General features: G+C 45.1%; 1 protein-coding gene across 2 annotated transcripts in view; it reads left to right on the top strand.

The window, feature by feature from the left end:
* Positions 1–21985, top strand: part of Arhgap10 (Rho GTPase activating protein 10) — a 238734-nt gene that overhangs the window by 100907 nt on the left and 115842 nt on the right. For both annotated transcript variants that reach the window (XR_013104773.1, XM_034522388.2), the window contains exons 8-10: positions 3496–3625; positions 5944–6050; positions 7503–7597. Coding sequence is in view for 1 of the 2 variants with exons in the window: in XM_034522388.2 (XP_034378279.1) it covers positions 3496–3625; positions 5944–6050; positions 7503–7597 (332 nt within the window). In the remaining variant the exon portion in view is untranslated. The remainder of the gene's footprint in view (positions 1–3495; positions 3626–5943; positions 6051–7502; positions 7598–21985) is intronic.

Genomic DNA, 21985 nt, shown 5'->3' with positions numbered 1-21985 from the left:
AAATGACTCATTTCCCTATGCTCGTTATTGTGATAAATGACTTACTCTACCGTGTACAGACAGCTGTCATAACCTCCCTGACACAGGAGTGTAAGGAACGGCGCTTCTCTCTCAGATCCTCCAGAGAACTGCTTGCTCACCAAGTCCCTGACCTGCTCTGCTTAGTTCCAGGTTTCATGCTGGGCTAGAAAATAGGTCCCACCTGATATATCTGGGATCAATAAGCACAGATTTGATGAGGCTGTCTGTCCCTCTAAAGTCTTGTAGGAAACAGGTTCTTAATGGTAAGGACTGAGATTTTAGCACTGCTGGCAAACCTTGCCTCTGATTCTAGGAGTCTGTTGGGTCCAGAGATCCCCGTTCTGAGCTTTGTGTGTTTTGGGGGTATTAAGGCCTGGTCAGCTATTCTCCATGACCTGCCAGCCCATTCTTTTTCCTCCTCCTTCATATATATAGAACTCTTGAGAGGATATATGACGTTTTAGTGGCATGTCTGTCTGTCTGTCTTTCTGTCTGTCTTGGGAATCGTACTTTTCTGGTTTTGTTTGTTTGTTTTTGTAAGGTGAGATCCTCCTTATGCCGTCTCTTTTGCTTTGAGTGATGTCATGGGCTGAGAGGGAAAAACCTGACTGAATTATGGTAGTCTACACTTGGCGTCACTGTTTTGCCCTCCACATTCCAAGGCTTATTTATTTGAGGGTGTCTTAGTTTCTGTTTTTCTTATGATGACCAAGGTAGCTTATAGAAGAAAGAGCTTGTTTGAGTCTACAGTTCCTGAGAGTTGGCGTCTCTGATGGCAGAGCAGAGGTGGCAGGCTTAGCAGCTAGAGCAGAGCTGAGGGTTTTTATCTTGAACTAGAAACACAAAGCCGAGAGTGTGGAGCTCAGAATTGGGTCAGGAGTGACACACTTCCTCCAGCCAGGCCACAAGTCCTGTTCCTCCCAAACACCTGGGTAGTGTTCTTGGCCCCTCCCCCTTCCCCTCCTTTAGGATGGCTCAGCCTAACAAGGGGTGGGAGCCAGCTCCCATTGGTGTGCTCCTGGCATTGGATGACACTGGTCAGCATCCATGTGTTCCTGACTGTTACAGCACTGTATGGTGTTTTACTACCTGTCACGATTTAATTTATTACTTTATTTGTAGTGCTGGTGATTAAACCCACGGTCATCTTGTGTGGCAAAGCAAACTGTGCACCCCGAGCTATGCCCCTAACCTCAGGCACCATTTGAAGTGCTTTGATTCAGTTTGTGACCAAGTCAAAGCACATCTTCCAATGTCCCTCAAGTTTAGAACCGAGGACTGCTAGGTTGTGGGTAGCCTATTAATTGATGTTAGAAACCTGAAATTTCTACCCTAATTCATAATTAGCGTAAAGAAATATGGTACATTTTATAGTTAACACTTCTCATTCTAATGCGAAGGCACCAGGAAGTGGGGTCCCCAGGCAGAGGGAGCACTGTGTGGGACTGTGGGGTTAGAACTGGAGGCTGGAGGTGCCGTGCAGACGTGAGAGCCTACTTGTGTGAATGTGTTGTGAATCTGAAAACATGGATGGTAAGGAGTTCTCAGTAGGACTGGATAGAGCTGGGAAAATGGATGGGCTCCAGGAAACCTCAGAAACTGGAATTAGAAGTCAACTTACTGGTATGCAGTCACAGGTTTTTACAGGACAGCAATAGTGGCTCCATTGTGTGTGTGTATACTAACTAGTGAGAGAGTGAGTGTGTGTATAAGACTGTATGCTTGAGTGAGTGTGTATGTGTGATAAAGTGTGTATGTGAGTGCCTGTGTGTGTATTGCCCAAATCTGCCTGCATGGAAGTCTTAGATGGTGCAGCAGCTGTGAGCACACTGTACCTGGTTATGGAGTGAGATGCCTCCTTCTATTGAAGGCAGCAGGGCTCCCTTGGAGAAACAGTACATTCTGCATCAGCGATGGGGAGAGTATATCAGCCTGAGATTCCCCACTAGACAGAGGATGAGAAACTGCCCAGAGAATTAAAGGCTGTGCCATATGGTCTGCTAGCTAGCTGGACGCTTGGACATTTAGGGCACTAACATTAAGCAACAGGAGCATTGTGGGTGAAGCCCATTGGACTAGATCTGTTCTACACATTTGTGGAGGAAGTGAGGGTTGGGAGGGATCTCACAGAAGTAAACGATGAATAATGCCAATGTGAAATCAGTGGAGACACACACAAACATGGGACATGCCAAAGATGGGGAGAGGAAGCTTTTTATAGTCGTGTGTGTGTGTGTATGAATGTATTATTAGACAGGGTTTCTCTGTGTAGTTTTGTGTGTATGTATATTTGTATATACGTGTATTTGTATTATACACACACACACACACACACACACACACACACACACACACGAGTAGCCCCGTATCTCTGTGTAGCCCTGGCTAGCTATCCTGTAGACCAGGCTGGCCTCAAACTAAGTGATCTGAACTGCTGGAATTAAAGGTATGCACTACCTAGCCTGGCCCCGTATTTTTCTAAAGGGCATAAAAAAGTTTTTTTTTTTTTTTTCCCCCTCTGTTGCCTCTTAGTTTCTGTTTAAATAAACCTCTGGAAATAGTTTTGTATTTTGTAGTCTACGTTTATCAGTCTCCCATCCCCGTAGGAAGAAGGTTTCAGTACTCCGGCCTTTCTGCTTTTTCTATCCTTAGGAGCTGTGACAGCCCTGTAGGCTGTCGGTGTAGGTAGGAGACAGGAGAAGTTTTTAATGATAATTTTCTGTCTGAGCCTTTGCAGTTTCACATCAGCAGCCTTTTGGTATCAATACAATTGTTTTTGAGCCTGGCTTTAAGAAATGTCCGTGACCTGGGTGGTGGCGACTCCTCAGGATGGCCTGTGGTTGCTCTGTCTCCTCAGCTCGCACGATGTGTCCAGAGCATCCCCTCAGCAGATATTGGCAGCCCATGTCTCCTGAGTTTCCAAAATGTCATTAGCTGCTTTAGAAGCCTGGACATTATTTGCCCATGAGATCTTCCTCCTCCTCTTCTCTCTCGGGGAGGGAATGCCATTTTCTAGTGTAGTTACCACAGTCAGAAAAAATGTCCAATGACTTTTTTTTTTTTTTTTTTTTTGTTAGCTTGGAAAGAATAATTATTTTCAAATTCTTAATGTTCAGATTGCTGTTGCAGTAGTACTAGCTTGGGTCGGGTTGATTGTGGTGAACACCTTTTATTTCCCCGGTAGATGGATCTTTTATGGCTTATTTACTCTTTACCTCTAAGGGTAACAAAATCAGGAAACACGAGGCAGCAGGCCCTCTCTGGAGTCGTCGGCTCATCCTCTGTAGTGGCTGTTTTACATTTTGTTATCTTTCAATATGAATCTCAATAAGGAGACACACTGGAAAGAATGAGTATTTTTTTGTTGTTGTTTTGAGTTCTGCAGATTTAATTTTAGTTACACAGAGACATCCAAAAAAGATCCTAGGAGAAGCTGGAATCTGTATTTTTTTTTTTTTTTTTTTTCTTTTTCAGACACGGAATCGATTTGAGGGAACCCGGTCAGAGGTGGAGGAACTTATGAATAAAATCAGACAAAATCCCAAGGACCAGAAGCGAGCCAGCCAGTTCACAGCAGAAGGCTACCTGTACGTCCAGGAAAAAAGTAAGAGGAGGGTGTTGGATAGCCTGGGTCTGAAGTTTCGGGTGGTTGTGAGCCAAATGCAGGTTCTCAAGAAGAGCGGAGAGTGCTCTGAACTGCCGAGCCGCGTCTCCAGACCCTGAAGGTGCACTGCACACACATTCCTGCGGACGTGCACACACATTCCTGCGGACGTGCACACACATTCCTGCGGACGTGCACACACATTCCTGCGGACGTGCACACACATTCCTGCTTTGGCAGCAGCACTGAGCTCTCCAGCCAGCTGTGCTGCTGTATGCTGTCTAATGATGTGCTCCAGGAATTTGCTTCCTTTGTTTCTAAGGAAACCCAGGTTAAAGGTAACAACAGCCAGGAGGGACTGTGTAACCAGCACCTTTCGCCTCTTCCCACTTCCCATCCCTTATCAGCTCTGGCCGCTGTTGTGTTATTATGAAAAGTGCTGGAGAGATTTCTCAGCAGTTAAGAGCACTTCTTGCTCTTCCAGAAGGCCAGGGCTGAGTGCCGAGCCCCCACGCCCTGTAGCTCGCAAGGGGAATCTAGTGCCTCTGGCCCCTGTGAACATTGTTACTCCCAGATACAGACACAGAATTAAACACAGGGAGATGAGTGCTCCGTAGCAGTGTTTTACTTGTAGAGGCTTTAGTGTTGGGTTGCCTGTCTGTGTGGCTTACAACAAAGTGCTTGATACCTGATACTTTATAAAAAAAAGTGATTTGTTTGGCTCATACTTTTGGTGGTTGGGAAGTGCCCCGTGGCTCCATCACATTGTGCCAAAGAAGTGGGAAGGCAAACGGCTATGTGGAGAAGGATGGGTCACTTAAATAACCCTCTGTGGCCCGGGGAGTGGCTTAGCTGGTGAAGTGCCTGCACTACAAGCTTGAGGATCCGAGTTAAGAACCCCAGCAGCCATCACAACACCACGATGTTCCCCCAAGTGTGCTCGTGCTGTGCCAGTGTGGGGAAGAGGGCATCCTTGGGCCTCACTGGGCCAGCCAGTCTAGGCAGTTGGCAAGCCCCGAATTTAACAAGAGACCTTATCTTCAAAAGATATGGTGGAATACTCAGAAGGCAGAGGCAGGTGGATCTCTGTGAGTTTGAGACCAGCCTAGTCTGCAGTAAGTTCCAGGACATCTAGGGCTATATAGGGAAACCCTGTCTTGAAAAACAATCCCTCCCCCCACCTCCCCACTCCCCCAAAAAAGTAAGGTGTAGAGTAATCGTGGATCGTAGAGGATACCCATTGTCAGCCCCGGACTTGTGTTCATGAACATGCGCACGTGCACCCCCCACACGCATACACATGTGTGCACACACTCTTCTCATGGGAACTAACCCATGGAGAACTCTGCTAATTCCCTGTGGGGGTGGTACTCCATCACACGGTCAGACTCAGTGTGGTTAGAGTTAGGGCAGTGGTCCAGCCTGGGACTCTTGGGGATGTAGACTAATCATTGCACCGTTGCTTTGTCCAGACATAGCCCAGAGGGCTTCCTAGTTGGAAGCTTGAAGAAGCCAAAGCTCACTCAGACTCCTGAGTTGAATTCCTGTTCCTCTCCTCTGACCCTGTAGCTCAGGGCTACACACTCTCCTTCCATAATGACCAGCTAGGAAGTAGAGGATTGTGGGAGAAGTAGTGGTCTGTGTTGAACCGAAGTTAAGTAGCCAGTGGGATGGTATGCTTCCTCTGTTTAATCTGGAGTGCCTGAGTAGGTAGCTCTTGGCTTTCTAGCACATACAAAGTATGTCACTTATTCTGATGATTGCTATTGAGTGTGACTAAGGATGAGCACATGGGCTGGAGTATGTGTGGGGGTCAGGGGACAGCTTTCAGGAGATGTTTTTTTTCTTTCCATTGTAGGATCTGGGAATTGACCTCAGGTCACTGGGTTTGGGCCATGAGTTGAGTCACCCCGTTGTCCTAACTCATGACTATAACTCACAGTCATCTGATGAAAAGTCTCACAGTGCTCTAAGGGTGTTCTGTTCCCCAGTCCCCTTCTGTTAGTCCCTGCAGAGAGAAAGAGAGAGAGAGAGAGAGAAAGAGAGAGAGAGAGAGAGAGAGCAAGACCCAAGACAGTTTCTCTCTGTAGCCCTGGATGTCTTACTGTCTTGTACTGTGTAGACCAGGCTGGCCTCAAACTCCTAGAGATCTGCCTGTTTCTGCCTCCTGTATGCTGGGATTAAAAGTGTTTGTCACCATGCTCGGTTGAGTCTCTGCACTCTTATGCTTTCCCTGGCTGACAGTGCAGCAGTGTTCTCTCGCTGTGCATGTCTGCTGCCTTGTGAGCTAACACACAAAGATCTGTGCTTTGTTGAAGGGCCTGCTCCATTTGGGTCCAGCTGGGTCAAACACTACTGCATGTACCGGAAAACAGCCAAGAAATTCAACATGATTCCATTTGAGCACAGATCTGGGGGGAAACTGGTAAGTATTTGGTAGTAGGTTTTTTTATTTTATAGGAGAGATATTTGCTGAGTTTGTCATTTTAGTAGTTTCATATTGACTATTGAGACATTTGGTTTTAGAATTAAAATCTTTGTTTTGTTTCTGAATCACACTCCTAGGTCTTTTCAGTTAGATTTTAAAACAGAGAGGAATAGAATTTGTCACTGCTTTAGAAGAGAAAGATAGTTCCCGCGCGAGGCTTTTGTGACTCGCTGATCATGCGTGTTTATGTAGGAGATCTGGCTTGTTTGCATGCTGTACAGTCATAGTGTGAAAACACTGCAAGGTGGAGTGACCCCCAAATGAAGCCCCCTTCATTCAGTTAGGCACGCAGAATTCTCACGTGCTTATTCTCCACAAGCTAGGTGCTCATCCCAAAGAGAAGAATAGCAGGGCCGAGCACGGCAGGAAGACAGGCCTGTGATCCGTGAGGAGCTGATAGATTGCTGAAGGCGAGCATTGCCGTCTGGGTGGGGCCCTTCCCACTAGGAGTGAGCATAATGGCTACAGATTTTAAGAAAGCCAGTTAGTTTGTTGCTTGCTGGGTGGTTGGATAACATTTTGCTCAGGTGAATTCAGAGTTAATCTAAGCTGATTTCTGTCGATGTACCTTACACTTTGTCCAGAAACAAACAGAAAACCTTAAAGCAGGTTGTAAGAAGGAGCCTCAGTATGGAGGGGTGCACATAGAGAAGAGCCACCCAGACGAGGCTGAGGCAAGGCTCTTTCACGTAGAAGTGGGAGTTGCAGCATTTGCTTTGAGCCTGAGTTTGCTGTTGTAGTGTGTCAGGGTCTTAGGGCAGTTCTCCTTAGTGATTGCTTCCATTTTCGGCTCCAGCTGACCAGATGAGTGTAGCCGTGATGTTCTGAATATTTACCTGGGGTCTTTTAAAATATTGTTAACCGATTCCCGTATTTTGGAAAATCCTAGGTGTGGACTTTGCTCTTTGCTGAGCCCCTGGGTAGCTTCTGTCTCCACCCCACTTTTAGTGCTCTTGGGGAGGGTGACTCCCTTAGGAGGCAGAACTGCTCAGATCCACTGGTTCTGTGTTAGTGGATAAACTTGTGATCCCAGCCATACGGTGTGGTTTCAGGTCAATCCCTACGAAGTTGTGGTGTTTTATAGTCTAATAGTGGTCACACTGATACTGTTGCTGTGTAATATAGTGTGATATTAAAGCAGGTTCTGACTCTTTACAAGACTGTATTGAGAGGCCGGCCCTCACTGAAGACCCTGGACACTGCTGTAATCCTTCCTGCCATCCTGGAGTCAATATCTGTGACATCCACAAATAGTAATACCATTGTTGAGAACTAGAAAACCCTGGGAAGATCTGAGAGGCTTCAGAGCAGAAAGGGCTAGCCTGGGCTCTTGGGGGGGGGCAGCAGTGGCAGACTCTGTAGAGTTTTGAGTATTGCGCTTATTTGCAGGGGGATGGAGAGGCGTTCTTTTTGAAGGAATGCACCAAAAGGCATATTGACTCCATTGACAGGAGGTTTTGCTTTGACATCGAAGCCGCTGACAGGTAAGGTATTGGAATTAATTACATGTGATATTAAAATTAATTTGAAAGTATGATTTTGAAAACGAGTTGCAAGAGTGATTTCTCTGAACTAGAAAAATGTTACCTTCTTGTGTTTCTGGGTCATCTTCATTGTAAACTGCTGTTGCCACTATGTAGTTGTAGGGTCATGGCTTATCTTGACTGAAGACTGGAATAATTCTAACACTGTGCCATCACCTGAAAGAGAAACTTTGAGCATTTCATTGTGGCTGCACTTCTGATTGACAGCAGGAAGACAGTAATGAAGGAGAGGGTGAGGTGTGTGGCTAAGTTAAAGACAGTGCTTGCCATAGCAGTGGGGACACAGTAGCCCTGCTGCATACACGCATGTTCTTGTCACATGGTAGAGAGTCGCAGGCAGACCCTTCCAGTGTGATCAAAGCATTTTCTTACTCAATAACTTTCAAGCATTTAGTTTTTAGAGTCTTTGCCAGAGGGGCAGAGATGAAGCAGCCAATGCCTGGCAGTAATGTCTGTGTCTCCAGGAGTGCTCGGTGCTGCCTGCATGGCAGGCTTTTGCTGACCCTGGTTTGGCTGCAGGAGATTTGAGATAAAGCTGTTTGGTGTGTGTAGTAAGTTTTCCAATGGAGAGTATTAAGAACACCACCCCACCCCCTTTTTTTTCAGGTCAGACTTAATTGTTGCTGCTTTTAAAATATAATCTGGCTGAGAATGGAGTTATCACAGAGAGGGAAAGGCCCATGAGTAAATTCACTGGAGACTGGTTGTATAAAAGTCTGTCCTTAAGCGTCCTGACAGAGTTGGCGGTGCTGTGACAAGGACAAGTAGACAAGGAGTATCTGCCAAGATCATGAGAGAAAGAGTATGTTGTTTGAAAAGAGGCTAAGATCTAAGTCTTTCACTACAACCTAGTCATAAGCACGGTCTGTGCTGCTCAGGGAGAGCCTGTGAGGGAGAGCCTATGCTCCCTCGGACCCAGCTCCGTCCTTGTAAGCTTTACCTGCTTTAATCCTCTCCACACCTCCCAGGTCAGAAGCTGCAGCACCAAGGGGTTCAGTGGGGCCCTGGAGACCTTGTGGATGTGAAGCAAAGAGTTGAGAGTTGAACTTGTACATTCTGCCTGGAAGGGGCAAGTCTGTAAAACTACGGTGTTACAGGCCCCAGCAGACGACAACACAGATAAGTCAGAAGTCTGCGTTGCTGGGTGGTGCGTGAAATGGAGTAACTGACCGTGTGAGAGCGGCTGTCTCTAGTATTTTTATGTGCCATTTGAATGAGTTCTGTATTGTGCTTGCTGAAACTCCGACTTTTGGAGACATTGGTGACAAATGCTCTTCCCTGGCCATGATCTTTACATTGATTGTAACTTGCAGCCTTTCTGTCCTACTCGGTGAGACAGACGAGGGATTACTTTAGCAGTAATCACTCTTATGTATAAAGGCTAACTTTCTCTTTTAAAGATAAAGGCTCGGTCCTGAAACTAGTCTCTGGAGATAGACTAGGCTAGCCCACAATCTCTTTCTCAGTCTCTCCAGTGCTAGGATAACAGGCTTGTTTCCCATATCTGGCTAGGATAATAATTTTAAAATAGATGAAGAACCAGAACAGAACTTACAGTAGACATGTTTTAATGTTTTTTTTGTTTGTTTTTTGTTTTGTTTTTAACAAAGCTATTCCTTTCTGAACTAAAACTGACCACTACACATATATAAAATCATTCCAGAAGCCAGCTGTCTTACGATGAGGAGCCACTGCTCTCTCAGCTGCTGTTCTCTCCGGTGGCCACCTCAGTTCCTGTGTCTGTCCAGACCCAGAGCTCCTGTTGTCTTCCCTCTCTCGTCCATCAGTAGACTCTCCTGTAACCCAGTCTGTCTCTGAGCGTCCATTTCCTCTGCCTCTCCTTCCGAAGTGCGTGCCTGGGTTCCAGGCTGTGATAGGCTGTAAGCACATTCCTTACTAATTGCCATCACTCCCGTCCTTCCTCCATTGTTAGTGGGACTGTGGTCCTTCCCGACATTAGTCAGGGGTCTCTAGAGTAACAGAATTTATAGAATGAATAAATGAATGAATCAACCTGTCTGTTGTCTGTCTGTCTGTCTGTCTGTCTAAAGGGGATTTATTGGAATGACTTACAGACTACAGTCTAGCTACAGTACAACAGTGACTGGCTATGAATGGAAAGTCTAAGAATCTAATAGTTGCTCAGTCCACAAGGCTGGGTGCCTCAGCTGGTCTTCTGTATGTGCTGGAATCCTGAAGAAGTGGGCTCCAGTGCCAGTGAAGGATGTGCTAGCAAGGCGAGGGCAGGCAGGCAAAGAGCAAAAGCTTCCCTTTTTGTACTTATATAGGCTTCTAGGAGAAGGTGTGGCCCACAGTGCTATCATCCCACCTCAAGATCTGGATCAGAGATGTGTGTCTTCTCCCTCAAAGACCCAGACTAGAAGTGGATTCACCCACCTCAAACCGAGCAAAAAATGTCTCACAGATGTGCCCTTGTGGTTCATTCTAGACGTAGTAAAGTTGGCAACGAAGGATAGCCAGTGCAGTTCCTCTGTACGGTCTGTTGTAGACTTCCCTGCCCATTTAATGTCTATATGTATGTCTGTATGTCTGTATGTCTCTGTCTCTCTCTGTGTGTCTCTGTCTCTCTCTCTTTCTCTCTCTCTTTCTCTATCTAAAGTAAAATGAGGCCAGAGAGGGCATTGGATCCTCTGGAAGTGGAGTTATAGATGGTTGTTATCTGCCACATGGATGCTGGGAATCAAACCTGGATCCTCGGAAACAGTGCAAGTACTTTGAACAATGAGTCATTTCTACAGCCCCTGTTTATTGTTATGTTGTGCTTTGAGTGTTTGGATGTGTGTACCATAAACATGCTGTGCTTAAACAGGCCAGAAGAGGGCATCAGATCCCCTGAAACTAGAGCTGCCCTGTGAGTGTTGTGAACAGGAATCAAACCCGGGTCCTCTGTAAAAGCAGCCGGTGCCTCTCTACTGCGGAACCATAGTTCTGGCCCCCGCTCATGTGTTCTTTTGTTTTTGTTTTGTTTTATTAACTACCACCATAGGGTCTTTTAAGGACTATCCACAGTCACCGATGCTGTCGTTCCTCGCCTCTGCCTACTTATCCTTAAATTTCCTCAAGTGTTTTCCTCAGCGTGGTCTCCAGTGTTCATCCATGCTGCTCTTGCCTCCTGACAGCACACACGGTTCTCTCCTCTGTCATTGAGAAGGTGTTATCATACTATCAGTGAACCTTTCCATCCACCGCCCATTCCTTCCCTTCCACAAATAGCAAAAACTCCTCAGAAAGCTATCACGCTGATGTCTCAGATGCCTCTCCCCATTCTGTTAGGCTGTGAGACTCTTAGCCTGCTGCCCCTGCAGGGATTTGTCCTGGTGGTCCTCAGTGCAGTGTTCTCTGTGGGCAGGCCCACGCTCTCCTGTGGTACAGTGGGCTCACCTGCTTCAGGGGTACCATTGTCTTTCCTCTACTTGTCTCCCAGATTTGTGGAGTCCACTGGAATGTGTTTGCATTCCCTTATGGCCTTGTCTAGCTCATAATTTAAGTGATAAATTTAGTGAGATGTCTGTCTGTCTGTCTATCTCTCTATCTGTTTATCTATCTATCTATCTATCTATCTATCTATCTATCTATCTATCTATCTATTACTAGTATGTAGTTACTAGTATTTATATATTGGAGATGACCAGATACGTTTTTCCTTCTTCAAGTTTCAGTCTTCAGTATGGCCCCTTTCTGTATCCCTGCTTGGATGGCTCAGAGGTATTTCACAGTCGAGGTCATATTTTGCCTTTTAAAATAATTTTTCTTTCTTTTAGGGCTGGGTCTTTAAGACGGGATTTCTCTGTGTAGCCCTGGCTGTCCTGGAACTTACTCTGTAGACCAGGCTGGCCTTAGAGATCTGCCTACCTCTGCCTCCTGAGTGCTGGGATTAAAGGCATGGCCACCACTGCCTGGCCACGTAGTTATTAATTGTCATTAGGTTCAGGTGCTGCTGTGTTGTGGCCCAGGGCTCAGTTCACAGTGGGAAATATTGTGCCAACAAGCCATTCTCAGTTCCTGCTTTTTTTGTTTTGAGGGGAAAGTATATTTTGTTGGTGGGATCTAGCATTTTATATACACACATGAATTCAATCTCACATAAACACCAATCTATAAATGTCTTAAAAAGTTTTATTTGCTCAAGTTGTACCTTTTTCTAACTCTGGTTAATTTGGAAAATTGTTCATAATTGTAATGTATTTTCTTTATGATTTCCTTGGGTCCTTACAGTGAATCTAATTTTTATTTTTGGATTATAGATTCTTATTGCTTTTGGCTTAGTTTCTTCATGTCTGAGTTAGAAAGCATCTATTTGTATTTTCTGTTACAAGTATGTAGTGTTTCAGGGTGAAGATCCTCTCACCCCAAACCGTGTTACTCTTGTAGAGCAAGCACCAGTGGGCTGGGGCTTGAGCGGTGGCGCAGCCTGTAAGAGCATGTTGTACTGGTCTTGTAGGGTCTGGAGTTTGATTCCCAGCACCCACATGCGGCAGTTTACAGCTGTCTGTAACTTCTGCTCCAGGAGATTTGACATCCTCTTCTGGCCTCTGCAGGCACGGACTTCTGTGTACATCTCCCCACCTCAACATAAACACATAATTTAAAAAAAATCTTAGAAAAACCCCAGCAGTTTGGGCATGAGTGGTGAATATACATTGAGATCTATAACTCTGAAACCCTCAAGGTATTAATTAGAAGTTTAAATGTGGCGTGGGATCCGCTCTTGTTTATCCCCCTGGTTTCTAGCCCAGAAGACCATGGGGAATTGTAGGTAATGCGTTCTCTTTCTGTTACATTATGACTTCCATGAGCGTGGGCCATCTCCCTTAGTGTGACTTGGTACTGCGGTACCAGATGCAGTGCCTTGTGGGAAGGTGGACATTCACCTCATTCGTGCTTATTAACCGACACTGAATGCTCCTCAGGAGAGACAGCTGAGACTGGATTGAGTCGGGCCCGTCAGGCAGCACCGTTCTTCTGAACCACTCTGCTGCAGCGCGAGCCCAGGCTCCCCCTCTCTCTCTGCTTACAGAAAGATATATTTAGCCCATTTTGGAGTGTGGGCATTGAGACTAGGTTTCTGCACAGTTCCTGTTGGGATCTTTTGTATAGCAATTTCATAGTTGATCGCATGCTCTTAATCTAAATTTTGCCTTCTTTCCAAGTATCTGTTTTTGCTATCCTGCATTTTTATGTTGTAAATGGCGTTGTAGACGAGACTTCGTGAGCCTGGGCAGACATTTGATCTTCTCGCATAGGAGTCAAGAGCTCCTCTGCAGTCACGGTCTTTCGTTCAGATCAGATTTGGTTAGATTTATTGCTTTTGGAAAGAATCAGCATGACTTTAAACAGGGTTAATTTGTCTTTTGTTGGGGAAGCCAAAGACAGTCAGGCCAGAGTTGATGCTAATATTTTGTGTATGATTTTGCTTCCGACTGGGCTTGGTTCATTTTCTGAGATGCCTCCGGCTCAAGATACTTGCTCCCATTTTCTGATAGTACTGTTGTTATGAGTGTTTTCCAGAGGTTGCCCACACTTGCACGTCAGTGTTCTGATGGAGCTAGGCTGTATCTTGAGGGATTCACATCTTTAGGCTGGAACATTGCCTCTGTGTGTCCAGCATCCCTGTGCAGTGTGGATGCTTAGACACTTTTCTCCTGAGAACTAACGGGATCGTGAGCAACAGGGAGCTGGGTGGAGGCTTCAGGCCATTTTTACTGTGCTGGTTTCTAGGCAGATAAATACTCTGTCTTTTTTTCTTTTTCTCCCTCAATTCACAGAAAGGTTGCTTTGAATATTTTCTTTGGTAGAGGGAAGCATTTAAGAGAATGTACTAAAAAAACATTAAAAACACCAAAAGAGTAAAAATTTAAATAGATTTTTTTTATTAAATTCTTGTAACAAAATAATTAAAAGATAACATTTGATTGTGAGTAAAAGATTTTTTTTTTTTGAGGAAAATGTGCACATGCCACATGCACATAAGCTGTTGAATATGATTAGTTAGTAGAGAAATGCAAGTCAAATCACAGCGTGGTAATATTTGATAGCTACTGGGATGGCAGTAAGTGTCAGTTAGGGCCAGCAACTGTTGGTCAGGGCATGGAACTTTGGGAGCCTCATACCCCAGGAGTGGGGAAAAGGTGTAACCACTCTCGGAAACAGTTTGGCAGCTCTTCGACAGGTAAAGCATGGCATTGCCACCTGACCCAGAAAGTCTACATTTTATTTGTACATGTAGTTGTAAATACACATACATACATCTGAATGGAGTAGCTAGCAAGCACGTATGTCCACACAAAACATTGGAATAGTAATTCACAGGTGCATTTTTCATAGGTCCCCAAAATAGGAATCTCTTGAATGTTTGTATGTCGATGAGTGGTGTATTGTTGTAGTGAGCAGTGGCGTCCACCCAGACGGGAGATGGAATGGCTGCTGGAATGTTTGGAACAAACCCCAAAAGCGTTGGGAGTAAAAGAAGCCAGTCGTAGAATAACCTGCATCATGCACGTCCATGTGTGTATGTGTGTGTACTTGTCTGGAGCAAGTCTGTTTGGACAAACAGCAGAGGAGGGTTGTACAGAAATGGGAGTAACGGAGATCTTTTTCTCACCCATGACCAGAAGGTCTTCCAATGGACTGTGGTGAGGAATTGAGTAGATTCACTTACAGTGAATCAAGTTTATGGTGTGAATTGCATCATAGTAAAGCTTCAAGGCAAACAAAAACCAGACACACTAACAACACAGCTGCAAGGAAAGAAAGTCCACCGATGCCATACGGGCTTTAAAATGATCGCAAGCAGTCTTCCTCAGGGCAGCCAGGTTTCAAACACTATGGGCTGTGACATAGTGATGCCACTCATCGTTGGTTGGAGAAATAGACTTTAATATAGTTGTTCAGTACAAGCCACGGTCTATCGTAACTAAAGACATTGACAGCACCACGCCCGCCTCAGCGCTTTGATTCTGTAACTTGTTGGCATGCTTACCACAATGCTGTGTTGTGCTGGGGCCATCCCCATCTCCTCACATCGGCCTGATAAATACTCTCCTGAGCTTTTCTGCCACATCACATCCAGGATCTGCTCCGAGATGCTTCCTGCTTTACGTCTGCTCACCTGTTGGTTCAGAGTTTGTACTCATGTGATTTTTCTGAGCCCTCGGGTGTCACTCCTGAGCGTATGATCAAATGCTTTTGATCCCTGCAGTTTACCTGTTTATATTTTAGTGACACCAGTCAGTGTGGTGATCCCCTGTGGTCCTGAAGCGTTAAGTGGTGTGGAAAGCTTGTTCACCAGCAACTCAAGTCTTTATGTGTGTGTGCTCTGTTCTTCAGACTGGAAGAGTTGAGCATGTTACTTCTAGAAGTTCACAGGATAGGTTTGAACAGTAGCAAGAGTGCTTGTGTTGCCCGTTGAGTGGAGTAGTAACTTAGTGTGTTTCACCTAGGTGCATGGTCAGCTGTCAGCTGATACTGAGGGTGGCAATAACAGGGACATCGTAGCACATCACAGGGCAGGAGTGCTCGGCAAGCTTATTGGAATGGAGAAGCTAGGTAACCAGCCTTGCTAGAGAAAGTCACTTTTTTTTCTTGTCAAAATGAGGTTTGAACTCACAGCTTTGCAAATGCCTTGCCACTGAGCCCCTGAGCTGCAAGCCAATGTTCTCCAGACCTTTTCTGATACTGGATCTTGCTGAGTTGCCTAAGTTGGCCCGACACTGCTCTTCCTGCCTCAGTATCTCAAGTTCCTGGAATTACAGGTGCATACTATTACCTCCTGCTGAGGAATGATTTCTAAACGGACTCTTTTTTGGCTTTCTGGGCTGAGACTGGTTTGGGGCGTGCTACACATAAAGTCTCTCATTGAGTGCCCCTCCAAGTCCTACACCGATTTTTTTTTCAGAGTAGATGACAGTTGGGAAGCCAAGAGAAATGAAGGTCCATGGGAAAATGAGTCATAGCAGGTGCTGAGCGGGAGCTGAGCTAAACGCTATGGTCAGCAGTTCTCAACTGGGACGGTTTGTGTGTCTGGCAGTGCTAGAGACAATTAAAAACGGACCTGTTTGTGTTTGAGGATGGGGCGGGGTCAGGGATGAGGGCTAGAGGGAAGAGTAGGTGGTAGTTGGGGGTTAGCGGATGCTGGCGTAGCAGCTGGATTGTAGCTGCAGGATCTTGTGGGTAGAGCCTGGAGTTGATAAGCTGGCATCCAGACATACAGTGTCATCTGTTCAATATACTACTGTATATTGAACATCATCGTTGAGAAGTCACTGCATTTGATGAGACAGGTGCCAACGAATGTTTGTAGACTTATATTGTTTCATGTGAATATATGTATGCAGTATATATTTCAGTAAACTGCACCACAAGTTTAATTAGCCAATGACTTAAAGGTGAATAGTGAGTCATGCAAAAATTTAAGTTCCTGTTTAGAGAGACTAAGAATTTATTAAAACAAAACAAAACCAAAAATAAAACACCTCTTAGTAGACTTGGTAGGGCACAGACCAGGTAGAATTAGAAGCGTTTCTGAGGCCTCTCTGCTTTTTTAGCATTTATAGTTTCATGTTGAAAGTGATTTCATAGATAGTGATACATTGATAGCCGTATCTTATGCTGATTCTTGCACTTAGATCTGAATTAACATTAGTTTGGGGTTAGTCTTGAAATGTGTGTGGAAAGACGGTGCTGTGTGGGTTGTAGACATGCTTACTTTCTGTTTTACTACGGGAGTTTATAGAGACAAGCTTTCAGTTTCTGTTTGCAAGGGCTAGGCACCTACACCAGAATGCGATCTTTGCACACTGTGGCTATGAATTCTTTATCAAATGTATTGTGAAGCCACCCTTTAAAAATAATTGGCAGAATTTTTCACTATGAGATTTTTGTGTGCACCAAGTTCAAAAAGAACTTTCTTATTTTTTTTAATGAAAACCACTGTAATTAACATATAACTTGTAAAGATTTAGCAGGATCTATGAATGATAACAGGCTTATTTATTTTTCTTGTACAGATAACCAGTATTTCTGACACTGAACATTGGCATAAACTTCAGTCTGATTTAACTCTTTTATTCCTTTTTCAGGAATGATTTGTCTGTATGTAGGCAGAAGTGGGGGATGAGGACATAGATCCATGCTGTCACCCTTAGCAGTCTGAGGGACCAAGTCTCACAGCAACCTCAGCTTAGCCAATCGAGGAGTCATGACTTTGACACAGAAAGGAATCTCAGGACCACTGACACGAGACAGGCAGAGTTGTTAAAAATAGAGATGAGTACAAAGAAGGAAAACACACCCAAGAACGTGGCCTGGCCGTGGGGTGTAAAGAGGAGCCGCCATTTATTGGAGGGAATGTTATGGGGCTGAAGAGATGGCGCAGCAGTTAAGAGCACTGACTCCTCTTGCAGAGGACCTGGGCTCAGTTCTGGGATCTCCGTGTCATAACCATCTATAGTTTCAGCACTAGAGAATCTCATGTTCTTTTCTAACATCTGAGAGCACCTGGCATGCATGTGGTGTACTCCATACACACAGGCAAACACATAAAAATGAAAAAAGAAACCCATAAAACTAAAATATGTAGATCAGATAAATAGATGCTCAGGGAAAGAGTGAGGTGTCCCCACGGGCAGGGATGGGCTCTGGAGGCAAAGTCACAGTCAGTGTCTTCGCATGAGTTATGTGCACCATTTCACTGACTCTCAAGTTCCGTCTCATAAAGTTGCCGAGGACCCTCTCTCCCCCAGATAAGTGAAACTATAGGGTGGCTCCTGGGGTTCCTTGGATGGAATTAAAATCTGGTAACATAAAACTAGGAGCCACTTGGGTTGCACAGAAGGCCTCTGGTGAGAGTTTTAGAGAATGGACGGGCTGTAGGCTGTCAAGGGAAGAAGGCCGCACCAAGCTGTTAACTGTGTGAGAATGCTTGCTTCTCAGCTGGTGGGAAGCATCAATTAAGCTCTTTCCTGTCTCAGTTCCTCCCTTCAGAGATTTCAATCCCTTTGTTTTAAGGATTGTTGAGGGCAGATGATAGTTTTCTATATCCACACTGATAACGATTTAAACCCTGCATACTGGGGGATCTGTCTCTCAACCGGTCTGATCTCCTGTCTCATAAACGAGAGAGCCATCATTCGAATGGAGTCTGGAAAAGAGGATCGTCACTCAGGGTACCAGATTGCACACATACTAATGCATGTCACTCGGAGAGTAGCACCCAGAACAGCAGAGCCTCTTCGTGAGCCTCTTCCACGAGGTACCGTGCCGTCACATTACTAGCAAGTAGCCACGATTCAAGTAGATGAGTTTGTGTGTAGATCTTGGAGGCCTGAGGACAGGGTACCTCAGATGTCAGCCAGTGTACACAGAGCACTTTTCTGAGAGCATGGCTCAAGGGTCTTGTAGATAGTGGTTCCCATCTTAACTTGAGTTAGGACGTGTGACCTCATGGTCTGTAAAAGAACATAGTTACAAAAGTACAGTTTTAAGAAAGAATACAGTGAGCCGGGAGGTGGTGGCGCACGCCTTTAATCCCAGCACTTGGGAGGCAGAGGCAGGCGGATTTCTGAGTTCGAGGCCAGCCTGGTTTACAGAGTGAGTTCCAGGACAGCCAGGGCTACACAGAGAAACCCTGTCTCAAAAAACTTAAAAAAAAAAAAAAAAAAAAAAAAAAAGAAAAGAAAGAAAAGAAAGAAAGAATACAGTGATGGAATAAATTAAAGGAATTAGTGGGAGGCCACAGTCATTAAGGTATCAGAAAATAGTAGAGCAGACAGCAAAATAAGGTCATTGTTATCGAGAAACTTACGAACAAAACGGGCGTTTCTGTTGTATCAAGAAGTCCCTTTTTTTGTTTGAAGGCAACCCCTGTTTTGGGGGCACAGAGGCCTTGTTGTCAGGGTGGGGCTGAGGCTGTGGAAACTCAGAAGGGAGAAGTGGCACTCTAGACCAACCAGTGGTTCTCAGCCTTCCTAATGCTGCAGCCGTTTAACACAGTTTCTCATGTTAGAGTGAGCCCCAACCAGAAGATTATTTCACTGCTGCTTCATAACTGTAGTTTTGCTACTGTTATGAATTGTAATGTAAAATATCTGATATACAGGATATCTGACTCTTGTGAAAAGGTCGTTCAACCCCCGAAGGGGTCTTGACCCACAGATCAAGAACCACTGCTCTAGATAACACATTGGATGCTTTTACTCAAAGTGGGAAGACCTTTATCCATCCTGAGGTGTGAGCAGAGCTCAGAGATGTTCATGACAGGAGAGTGTTTGGCTAAACATCGTTTGTCCACTTTCCCCAGAATCTGACTGTTCTCACCTAGTCGGCTATGGAAAGGACAGTAGCCTAGCTTTACCTGTTGGGCTGTTACAGAGGAAGAACAGACAAGCATTTAAGGTTTTTTGTTATTTTTGGTGGGGGGAGGTGGGCAGAAGACGGGAGGACCTTGAATTTATAGTCCTTTCCTGAAAAGGCACTTGGCTCTAATCAAGTCACGGAGGCCCTTAGATTTTTAAGACAACAGACGTTTATTGGGTCTAGCAGTCATATTCTCAGAGACAGCTCCTTCTGCTTCTGTGTAAGATGAAGTTACACTTAGTGTTGGGAAAGCTGTTTCAGAGCCTTGTCTGTGGTCTTAGAATGTTACAGTAAACTGCTGGAGTTGCAGCATTTGGCTGTTTCAGCTACAGTCTTTTTTTGTTTGTTTGTTTGTTTTGTTTTTTTGTTTTTTTCGAGACAGGGTTTCTCTGTGTAGTCCTGGCTGTCCTGGAACTCACTCTGTAGACCAGGCTGGCCTCGAACTTAGAAATCCTCCTGCCTCTGCCTCCCAAGTGCTGGGATTAAAGGCGTGCGCCACCACCGCCGGGCTCAGCTACAATCTTTAAAAAAAAAATTCAAGGAATTCCCAGGGCTAACTGTGGGAACGACTTCTTTGGCATTTGGGCAGTCCTGAACACTGACTACCACACCAGTTTCTTTAGATAGGAATATTATGGTACCTAACAAGATAGTGACAAAGAAACCCCACTGAAAAGTAACTGTTTCCCCATGTCACGGATCACCAGAGGCACCTGATGTCACTGGCCAAGTCCAGAGCACTTCGTCAAGGATTTTTGAACAGCTCCTTTTAGAAGCACCATCACTGGAGCTGAGTTCACCCCTGGGCTTCTACCATTGGGTCTTACAGCCACTTCTCTCTTTTCTGAGGGTCAAAGCTCTGTTTCTTAGAACAGCAGTGGGAAGTATTGTATCGCTCTTTGGTAATTCAAGCTCACTGTCCTTTATGGCACGGAAGTCTAATGGTAGGTGCTCACATCCACAGTCAGGAAGCACAGGCCACGGTGGTGCTGGTCAGCCTGCATTCTCCTTGTAACTCAGTCCAGGACTCCAGCGCTGGCAGTGGTGGTGCCGTGTGTTTCAGTTCCCAGGGCTTCACAGAGATGCCCAGAGGCTCATCTCTTGGGTGAATGTAGACCCCATCAAACTGAGACTCTCAGGCTAGGGTCTGCAGGGCCTGCGATAAAGCACAACACAGCCTAGTTTATTACTGTTGTCATTTGCATTGGTAGAGACTTAACCAGAGCCTGGCACATGTGGTGGGAGCTGTCTTACAGACGTGTCACCTCCACTGCTGTTCCTTTTTGAGTAAGTGCATGGGAGGAGGCTGAGGGACTTAGGAAGTGCAGGGACTGTCCAACTGTGTGTGTATGCCCACAGATTCCAGTTCCAGCTGTGCACTCTACAGAGAACCACAGTGGCCTGAAGGAAAAAATGATTTGTAGGCATAATTTTTCTCAAGCTGCTTTAGTAAGCTGTTCAACCTCCTGTCTAGCTCACCACCCTCCAGAGGTAGTAGAAAAGAAAGGTTATTAGGACACGAGGTAAGCAGACCTCGAGAAATGGTTCTTTGGGGATGAGTCCAGTCTTTCTTTTCAGGATATCAGCAGTCTAGTCCTCTAGCAAAACAACCAACATGAATCAGCAGCTGCTGTCCAGTCCACTCAGCAGACAACCACATATGAACATTTGAGGGCAGTTAACTCCAGAAGAAACCACAAGGCTCACCAACTGGCCAGGGGCAGCAGAAGTAGCAAGAAGCTGCAGGAACCTCACAGGAAGTTGTTTGACAAAGCAAAGCAAACCAAACCAATACTCATGCTCCCACTGTCTGTGGGGTCATATTTATATTCCTTCTAAACACCACACGTCATTTCATATGTCAGCTTTAGCTAGACATCCTTTCACCTGTGTACCTCAGCAAAGCATTACTTGACATAACTGACTTTCTGAAGAAACCAGAAGTTTCTACTTGAATGAATGTCCTGACAGCTCATTCTTTTGTATCTGATTCATTTTCTCTTTTATGAAATTCATTGGGTTGCTTTTGTGTTTAGCAGGGCTCACTGTGATGGATGGTTAGAGCTTGGTGTGGTGTGTGGTACCTAGTAGGCATGATTAAATAAGAGATCAGTCATGTCCTCAATTCAGCCAGTGAGCGTTTGCCCAGCAGTACAGTTGACTCCTAAGAGTCCCAAGGTAGACCTTTTCTTCAGTCCTATTGTGTATCAGAGACATCACCAGAGCTGCTTCATGGGCATATTTCCTTAGTGAGTGTCTGGTATGTGAACCTTATTCAATTTGTGTGTGTGTGTGTGTGTGTGTGTGTGTGTTTTCTTATACCTGCCTTATTGTCCTATATAGTCACTAAATTTAATTTTAAATAGTCTTTTCTTTGCAGAACTCACAGACTTTTGTGGTTTACAGAGTTGCTTCAGTAGGTAGAGAACTGCTGTTTGCTGTTGCTACTGATTCATCTCTCTGTAGGCGATCCCTGGAGCAACAGGGTTCTTACATTACATTGTTGACCGTAGCGTGTGGAAGCCCTTCTGCAGTTTTCCTGGGACTCACTCACTCACTCATCCTTTATGTGTGCCTGCTGCTCTGTGCCTTCCTTCCAATGTCTCTTTGCTTCTTCTTCTCTTTTTAAAAATTGCTTCTGTAGTTCTGACTTTTCCAGACTTGTCATATACTTGAAGTTATGGACCATGTAACCCTCTGCTGTGGACTTATTTCACCGAGTAATAATGAACTTGCTGTGTCTTTTTGGGGTTGGATGGCGTGTTTGTTTTAGTGCCGAGGAATCCACTGTGTGGGTTCTTGCACCCCTCACCCACTGATCTTGTACAGGTGGACACAGATCTTAATAACTCTGTAAAGACTGTACTAAGAAATGTCTGGCTGTATCTGTAGGAAGCCACAGCGCTGTCTTACATTGTTTGCATCATTTTACGTCATTGGTATTGATGGGTGAGA

This window comes from Arvicanthis niloticus, chromosome 18, assembly GCF_011762505.2.
Source record: "Arvicanthis niloticus isolate mArvNil1 chromosome 18, mArvNil1.pat.X, whole genome shotgun sequence".
Classification (NCBI taxonomy): domain Eukaryota; kingdom Metazoa; phylum Chordata; class Mammalia; order Rodentia; family Muridae; genus Arvicanthis; species Arvicanthis niloticus.
This window is presented reverse-complemented; position numbering and strand designations above follow the sequence as displayed.